General features: G+C 34.9%; 1 protein-coding gene across 1 annotated transcript; it reads left to right on the top strand.

Moving 5' to 3' along the window:
• Positions 1-296: 296 nt before the first annotated feature.
• Positions 297-5,679, top strand: LOC134856293 (ribonucleoside-diphosphate reductase subunit M2 B-like). Its single transcript, XM_063872645.1, has 9 exons — positions 297-865; positions 1,215-1,273; positions 1,723-1,869; positions 2,376-2,466; positions 3,783-3,838; positions 3,931-4,022; positions 4,105-4,156; positions 4,392-4,499; positions 4,992-5,679. Exons 1-9 carry the CDS (start codon positions 634-636, stop codon positions 5,307-5,309), a joined length of 1,155 nt encoding a protein of 384 aa, XP_063728715.1. The 5' UTR covers positions 297-633; the 3' UTR covers positions 5,310-5,679.
• The last annotated feature ends 3,676 nt before the right edge of the window (positions 5,680-9,355 follow it).

The following is a 9,355-nucleotide window of genomic DNA, read 5'->3' as shown; positions in this document are numbered from 1 at the left end:
CTGTATCTACCAGCAAAAGTGTAAAGTTTACCAAACAAGATCGACGTCTAGTTTCGAAAGGGGACTTTTATTGTTAGATATCCCGGTGGAATAAAAATGAGCTCGTTTTCTCAAATTGGGATGTTTAAGCCAAAAAGCGGCGGTCACAAAATTCGAAGTTTTAAGAGCAAATATGTATTTTAAATATATATATTTATTTCATATATATACTGCTCTGAGCTGAATTCCCTGATTTTGTTTTTGAACGAATATTTCAGGCTAAGAAAGATGTTCATATGTAGTTTCTCTTCAGATCTGGTATGATGATCTCTAAAAGCTCCTGCCAACAGCAACAACTGTGCAATTCTGTATAGCTTATTTCGAAAAGTTTAAACACTTTCTTCTAAGGCAACTATTATAACCCGATCTTCTTATTCTGAACATTCAATCGGAGCTCAAACTTAAGCGGTTAAGCAGCAAACAGATTCTTATTCTTTTTCAGTTATGCTAAAATAAGCTCACTTTGGATTCAGATTTCTGTTTCGATGAAATAATCAATCGATTAATTGGGCTTTACTGGCGTTTAGTTTTCTATCCGGTAACATCCATTAAAACGAATGTCCAACTTTAGAAATAAATAGCTTGTTCTATGTTATGGCAACTATGAGCGCTGATGTTTCCGAAATAACATTTAATGATCACTCATTATGTAACGGTCACTGTTCTTGTGATGATTCGACTGATGTTAAAATTGATGTAAAAATGGGAGATAAAAACGATGACGAAGATTTGAAAAGTGAACCCATTTTGACGCCATCGAACAAGAGATTTGTGGTCTACCCTATAGAGTATCCAGATTTGTGGCAGCTATACAAAAAGGCCCAAGGTAATTTTCGTGTAAACAAAGTAGCAATTTAATTAGTGTATCGTTTTTTTAATGAGCTGAACAAAGAGGAAGTTATTCAGCTTTGGTTAAGTCAAATTAGATGCAAATTCAATGAAAATATTGTATAGAATATGGGGGAGGGGTAGTCTGTGAAATATTGTTAAATCATTTTTATTCATTATGTGATTTTTTTGTTTCACGATCATTCTAAGCAAATAAGTTTGCTGTCTTTCTCGGAGTTTTTTTTATTAATTACTGGTATTCTTTAATAGACATTCAATTTAGCAGTCATTACCGCACTCTATTTAGTAGTCAGTAACGCAAAGTTTTTATTTATTTATTTTTTCAGCCTGTTTCTGGACTGCAGAAGAAGTCGATTTGGGAAAAGATCAGTTCGAATTACTAAATGTGAGTAAAAAAAATTTTTGCCCCTTTTTTGTTTTTACATGCAAAAGCAAGTAGTTAAGCTTGTGTTCTTTTACGAGGCTAATTTTTCCTACCAAAATTGCTTCCTTTTGCGTTGAGTTGTTATTTACTGCTAAGTTTCTACCTTGTACGGTTCAAGATTTTATGTAGTCGAAATCAATGTCGGGGGCGGTAAAAGAGCAGTCGCAAACGGCATCTTCACCTCTGGGCTTTACCCCCCCCCCCCTCTCTCCCCTCTCTTACACCACCTGGGGTATACAGGCTGATTAAGCTAATCCAAACATCTTTTGCCCCATTCCCTAATAAGAAAAAACAATTCCTTAGATCATGAAATTGATGCTTAAGTGAGTACGGGAAGAAAGTAAATAGAGCCCGCTTCTGTGTTAAAGTTAGATGGTTCTGTTTTAAAGTTATTTCGTGCTTATTTTTAGCCCGAGGAAGTGCAGTTTGTCTCTGTGGTGTTGGCCTTCTTTGCAGTGAGTGACGGGATAGTGATTGAGAACCTAGTGAGTCGCTTCTCACAGGAGATCCAAATCCCAGAGGCCAGATGTTTCTATGGATTCCAGACAGCAATAGAAGTAAGAAGCCAATACTAAACACTTGATTGTTGTGATAGGGACATAGATTTTTCGTTCTGATCACATATTGGGAAGGAACATCGTAGTGGGATATTTTTTTCAGCTAAATGTAGGTACGACTAAGACAAAGATATATCACATTGAAGTCCTTTCAGTCGTGAAGTTGCACAATCTTGACAAACGTTTTATAGTATGGAATGAATAATATGATATATTCATAAGTCCGAATTTTGACCTTAATTAAGACAATTAAGGGACTGCATGACTACAAAAGAAAGCATCTTGCATAGCTCGAGAATCGTAGGTTTGAGTCCACTTCGATCCTGGTCGGAGGGTTCCCCAAGTCATCCGCTTCCTCAAGGTTGGAACACCTGAACATCTTCGGTAATATGGATGACACTACCGCCCACAGGAAAGCCCTGCAGTGGTAGGGACGGCGTTAACTAAAAAATATCTCGCAAAGCTTTCTTTCGATGTGGTGACGAATTTCATATTTGTTTGCTTAGAATGTGCATTCGGAGATGTACAGTCTGCTGATTGAGACTTACATCAGGGACCCAATCGAGAGGACAAAACTGTTCAATGCTGTCGAGAACTGTTAGCGAGTTTCTTCCTTTAAAAAAATCGTGATCACACTTTTCAATTAGCTCAAAACTGTTTATCAAAACAACTGTTTATGATTGGTCAATTTAATATGCGTGATAAAGTTATTCACAATTAAGTTTTGATTTTTCGAAGTTTGGTTGATTTTCAACTTCTGTTCATTTTGTCTGTTGAAAGGAAGGCAGACTCAATCAAAGTGCGTTTTCAGGGTTTTTTAAATTTTTTCCGAGACAAAAGTGTGAAGTTTTGGCTTTTTTCAAGTATTTATCTTAAATCATTTTTCAATAAAAGCTTTGACTTCCTCTTCTCTATTTTGAATCGCGTTGTTTTTAATGTATCGCAATTCATGCGAAGCTACGCTTCGTCTCTGTGTATCAAATTGCCCCTTAAGTTACAAAGTATTAAATGATTTCCCGAAATTTTATGAAACCTTAATGAAACCTTCCGTTTGGAGTTTCAGGCGCTATAAATTAATATTTCAATTTTTTCTTGGTTTTAAATTAGTTCTAATTGGAAAATTTTGGTAAAATTTTTTATTGGATTTCATAATTTTCAAATTTAAAGCAGAATTTCACCTGCGTTTCAAGGCTTCTAGCGAGAAAGGGGTTTTCTCAAATCTTTTGTAATATTTTCTCAAATCTTTTTTTTTCTCAAATCTTTTGAAACATATGGTGGATGTTCAGCAAATCGCCATATCTTGAAGCCAAAATTACATCAGAATAACGTAAATTACATCAAAATTACATGCATAAGAACAGTGACAATCTGCTGTTATATTGCATAACAATATTAGTTTTTCGCATTTTTGAAATGATAGTTTGTTTCACTCTCAGCTTGTTAGCCGGTGGTTTGATGGCCTACCATAAAATATATAGATGCACTTAGCTTATTGGTAAGGCATTCACTTCGTGGTTGTCGGATCGTGTAATCGATCTGCCATTGCAAGGCTAGTGTGCGAGAATGAACTCTCTTTGACCTCTAGCTTCAGGTCTACCTCAGCCTGGCCGATTTAGGCTGCAATAGTGGTACCACGTCAAAGTTGTAGACGCTGAGAAAACGGTCTTGAGTAGCAAAAAAGAGCTCCTTTTAACAACAATAACTCAGTCTGGAATGTGGGGAAATAAGAGAAACGTACTATGCTTAGACAGGCTGGATAGATTTTAATATATTCTCTGCGAAACGCAGAAACTTGAATGATTATTAAATCGAACACACAAATCTTCTGTTTTGATATACCCTTTTGAACTAATGGAAAGTTCAATTTATTGCAGTATTTTCGAAATTTTAAATTGGGAGAATTTCTGTTTTAGACGAATGTATTAAGCAAAAGTCTGATTGGGCATTACACTGGATTCAGAGCTCAGAAGTAAGTAGGCTTGCTGACTTTTGACACGATTTATTTATTTCAAGTGTCAAGAATCGGCTCGACGGAAGTGTCTAAAATCGGATTATTTTCAGAGGACCTTTGCGGAACGATTAGTGGCTTTCGTTGCAGTTGAAGGGATCTTTTTCTCAGGTGCATTTGCTGCAATATTTTGGCTCAAACGAAGGTGATGTCCCTTTAAATGCGACGTTATAACCACGGCATTTATGCTTCAGATGTTAATTTTATTTTATTTTTTTTTGTTTCAGGAACATTTTGCCAGGGTTGACATTTTCTAACGAGTTAATTTCACGGGACGAGGTAAGGGAAATGTTCATAAAATTTCTTACTGGCGTAATAAAATTCTTTAGAATCTCGTTAAAAATTTAAAGAAGTCTCAAGCTTGCCTTTGATCACCTCGAACATTAAATTATAAGGATGCTTTTTGGTTTCTAATAGCATTCTAACTGAGTTCATTAGCGTGTATCTATGTTGATTATTTTTCACTCTTGAAGAAAAAATACTAGTGGTAATTAATCAGTTGATTTGTGATCAGGGACTGCACTGTGAGTTTGCGTGTGCTCTGTACTCGCATTTGAAGAAACCCGTCGCAGAAGAAACAATACGAGACATTTTCTCACAAGCAGTTCAGATCGAGAAACAAGTTAGCAATTGAACTTTGGCTGTAGAAATTGAGAAAAATACTAGAAAGGAACTTACGAAGATCGATTTAATGTTATATCTAGCGATTTGAAGTGATTGAATTGAAACTTTTAGTAAAGTAGAAAGTTTCATTAATTGAGTAGACTCGCTCATAATTATTCAAATCAGAAAGAGTACATAAAACAGAAAATCGTTAAGGTAATTTTACTTCAAGGATAATTTTACTTCAAGGAAATACTAGCGATGTCAAGAACTAAGATAGAAACTGTTGTATTTTTAAGTGGTGGGTTTCGTTAGGCTACGAGCATCAAATTTAAGATTCAAAATTAGCTGTAGTTTTTTGTTATCCCAATAGCTTCATTTTTTCCAGTTCTTTTCCAGCCTTCTATATTGGATCAACAATTGTAGCTCGCAGAAATCGTTTTTACTTTCTTCGGGGTCCAAAATTTACCGGGACTATAATGAGAGAAAAAAGAGTTCTTTTTTGTTTCAGTTTTGGAGTTTCGCTCTTCCAACTGGGCTTCTGGGTCTAAACAGCTTACTCATGGGTCAATACATCGAATTCGTTGCCGACAAACTTATACTTGAACTCAAGTGTCCAAATAAACTATTCGGCACTCCAAATCCGTTTCCATTTATGGAAATGATATCGATGGAAGGAAAAACAAACTTCTTCGAACGCCGAGTCGGCGAATATCATTCGTTCGGGTTCAACTCGGGAAAAATTAACTCGCCATCTTCGTCATCGGGCAGTAAAAACGAGAAGAAAGATTGGACAACTTTCGAGTTTCGAACTGATTTAGATTTCTGAAGTTTTTAGAACTTAATTCTTCCGTTTTTTGCCACGTTTAGAATTTGGTCTGAAGTATTTGACATGTTGCAGAGCTTTGGAAGATGTCATGAAATCGGTCAATTTTCGGTTGAGTTTTGCGACCTAATTGGCAATTTATAAACAGAAAACTCAAACTTCATTCAATTATTAATTGGATGCTTTAACTCGGTGGTGCAATCCGAAGTTAAACTAGTTGCTATCTCTCATACCTCAAATAGAAGCAGTCTATAAATGAAAATAATTCTCTTTAGTTTCTTCAATCTTCCTGTTAAATCTACAAAGAAATTATAAATTGTTATAAATGGTTTCACATGAGATCAAGTACCCAAAATTTACCTTTAGTTATTAATCAGTTTTCACTCATTGGGATTTTTTCAGCAATTAAGTGTTAATGAAGGTATTGAAGACTCTTATATAGGCCGTAATTATTTTTTTTTCAAGAAAAAATCTCAAAATTTGTTAACGATCAAACTTGGCTTTTAGCGACTGACTTTTGGTTTCTTTTCAAAATCAGTTCATTTCTTTTGTTGAAACGAAGGCAAACTCCATTATCGAATACCAAAAGTTTGAAAGGTCATGAAAACTGTTATCGACTTCTTGTTTCAAAAGTGGATTTTAATTTAAGATTCCCAGCGGAAAAAAATCCTGTTTAAGGGCATATAATTTATCTAAGGGTATGTAGTAATAATTTATTTTCATGGACTCTTTTCCAAATGTTGGCTGTTTCATCTTTAATCCTGATAATCTGAACTAAAGCATATTATATGCAAGGACCTCACTTCACCAACTTACGAGCTTCCCTAACTTAAATTTCAGACGCGTGGTATGTAGTAATAATTTATTTTCATGGACTCTTTTCCAACTGTTGGCTGTTTCATCTTTAATCCTGATAATCTGAACTAAAGCATATTATATGCAAGGACCTCACTTCACCAACTTACGAGCTTCCCTAACTTAAATTTCAGACGCGTTTCTCCCAACTATGCGAACTTTGTTTTATGCAAGTCACGGACAGCTTCGCCCCCATAAAAGACTACAATAGGGTTTAGAATAAAAAACCAAAATTAAACAATAAATTAAAAATTTGATTTCTAAACGAAACAAAGCACACCAAAAGTGAGTCCAAGAGCAATGCAATGAAAATCTACAACGCGGTTGAAATCTTAGGGCAAAAATTGAATAAAAAAATATAACAGTCGAAGGAAAGTTATTATAAATCAAAGTTTGTTGGTTGCATTGGAAACTCATGTCAGACCTATAAGTTATTGAATGAATTGGCTGGGGAAAAAAATGATCAGAGCAATATTCCCATGCTCAATTCCTGTGTTCATTCCAGTCCTACTTCCCTATCTAGCGATACTGCTGAAGCTTTCAATCGATTCTTTGCAAACTTTGTGTTAGAAGTTCAAAAAAACGGTTGAGTTCCGCACACCAGTAATTACAAGTATTTGTTCAAAAACAGTTCTTCTATATCATCAGTAATGAAAGTAGGTAATTTTTTCTTCAAATTTACTGAATAAGTTATCATCGGGTGGTCGATGTAAATAACATTCTCTTGAAATTGTAAAAACATGTAACCGTCCATCTTTTAACCAATTTTATCAGTCAATCATCGAAACAAGGAGTTTGTCCTCATGTTCTCTCGAAATCTAAATTTTGACCACCCCATAAAGAAGGATCAAAAGCTAAAGAGGAGCAGTGCAGACCAATTTTCTCTTAATAGTATGGAGTGAAATTTACGATAGAGTTGTTTTCAATCGGGTGTATGCGATCTTCGAAAACCTATCCCTTTTCTCTTGCAAACAATTTGTTTTCCGCAAGAAACATCAAACAATAGACGCAATTTCCAAGCTAACTGAAAGTTTCAGATTTAATAACAATTATGAAGTAATAAATTTTTTCCTTGGTTTGAAAGCTTTTGATACTATTGACCTCGAGTTGATGTTTAAGAAACTCGAAAGTTATGGTATAGTTAACACTTTACTTAAATGGTTCGAAAGCTAATCATCGAATCGCTTGCAATGTGTCAAATTAGTGGATGCCACTTCATCTTGGCTTAAGGTTGAGTGTGGTGTGCCACAAGGGTCTATACTATGACCACTTTTGTTTTAAATCTACATAAATCATGTGCCTCAAAACTGTCAAGTTACAGACATTCGAGTTGGTTACTCGTCCCTTATAATTCAAGAGGAGTTAAATTGATTTTTTTTGGTTAATTGCCGACTAGCTCAAGCTGAATTGAAAAAACTGCTAAGATATCTCTAGGATTTTGTGCTGCAACAATGCTCAATTATCCGTTTGTTTTAAATAATCATTGTGTAGAAAATTAATTTTCGTGCAGGAATTAGGAATAACAATTGATCAACATTGTTAGTTTAAATGTCATGCTGTCTATGTAGTACAGAGACTCGGAAAACAACGTGGAAACAAATTCAAACTAAGACATTTTGTCCCAAGATAGCAACTTCTCAATTGTTATTATAGCAATGCATCGTTCAAATATCAGGTTGCCTATGTAGTTCAAAGACTCAAAAAACAACGTGGAATCTTAGTAAAACTGAGACAATTTGTCCCAAAGTCGCAACTTCTCAGTTACTATAATATCATTGTAAAATCTATCATGCAGTATGGAGCCCTCATCTATGGATACTGTAGTTTCTCTACATTGAAGCCAATTTATCTGCTGCTGAAAACAATCGAAAATTCATCCACATCAGAAAGCGAAACGATACATCTGAAGACCTTTTCAGGTGTAATAATTTACTAACTATATACTAATAACATGTATTTGAGCTACGGATTTTGCCTTGCGCTCATTAAATCAGCTTCATTCAGAATGGATTTTGAATGATGTTTCCATTTGAAAATTCTGCGCGGAGGACTAGGCGTTTTATAAACAAAATAATAAAAGTTCCTTTTTGTAAACGCTATCTCGAAAAACACTCCTTGAGTTATAGAAGTGCCCTACTACATAATCTTTTCAGGAAAATCGGAGGTCTATCTGACGCCTCAGATTCCTTAACTGAAGAACAAATTTAATAATTGCTATCACGATATCAAAGTCGGCTACATACTCAGCAACAGTGAACTAACTCGAAAAAGTTTCTCGATTATTTAAAAACCTACGCTAAAAACTTAGCAAAAACTTAGTCAAAACAGCTAAATTTTGTTATTAAGTCACTCATAAGAGTACATTGATGTTTCTCTTGTTTTTTTCCTCGTTTAGTTTTGCACTTGTACTGCCATAATTCTTCTGACAGCTACAAATCGTGATTGTGCCTAAAACTTCTCTTTGCCTAAATGTCTCAAAAATTTCTGAGTGAACAGAAATTGGAAAAACGAAAAAAAAAAACACTTGATATTGGTACTTCAATAAAAGTCCAGTTTTCTGTTCTCTCCGAGTATTTTTCATGAAGTAAGATGCTAGTCTTTGTTTTGCTGTTACTTTTGTTGAAACTTCTTACTTTGAAATGATTTGGAGAAATAAATTTCTTCCTTTCTTATTTCTCATATAATACAACGGTTGACCTTTTACCGAGCTCTCAGTCGTTTTGCAAACGCGTAAAATTCCGACCTATTTCTTCCAACTATGTGAAATTCGTTTGTTTTTCTGATTCCGAAGCACGACCACGTTAATACGATACCACAATTGACCCCATTAGGAGCTTAGACCCATTTTCAAAACCGTAAAGTTAAAGATCCGTTTTCCCGACTACGAACTTTGTTGATTATTTTTGCATCGTATGAATGTTTAGCATATCTAGTCTGATACCGATTATAGCCTTTTAAACGATGGAACTATAGAAATATAAAAGTTCCAAAATTTGCCAAATTCTTAAATAGAAATTTTTGGATTGCAAATTTACATTTAAGTTATCACCGTTGCGCTATCAGGTCACTTCTCAAAAAAGAGGAATCAACAAAGCTTGGCTTTATTTGGTTGAGCCAGCGATGGAGAGTGTTCAGCCAAATGCAGTGGAATTTGCGTTAGAAGCACGTAATAAGTGAGCTGTTGTGTATTCGTA

This window comes from Symsagittifera roscoffensis, unplaced genomic scaffold (genome assembly GCF_963678635.1).
Source record: "Symsagittifera roscoffensis unplaced genomic scaffold, txSymRosc1.1 SCAFFOLD_56, whole genome shotgun sequence".
NCBI classification, from domain to species: Eukaryota; Metazoa; Xenacoelomorpha; order Acoela; family Convolutidae; genus Symsagittifera; species Symsagittifera roscoffensis.
This window is presented reverse-complemented; position numbering and strand designations above follow the sequence as displayed.

Bases quoted from the DNA above. Each gene is read 5' to 3' on its own strand.
- LOC134856293 (XM_063872645.1), top strand. From the start codon at position 634: ATGGCAACTATGAGCGCTGATGTTTCCGAAATAACATTTAATGATCAC. The intron at 1,274-1,722 runs GTGAGTAAAAAA...GCTTATTTTTAG, and splicing joins ATCAGTTCGAATTACTAAAT to CCCGAGGAAGTGCAGTTTGT. The intron at 1,870-2,375 runs GTAAGAAGCCAA...TTGTTTGCTTAG, and splicing joins GATTCCAGACAGCAATAGAA to AATGTGCATTCGGAGATGTA.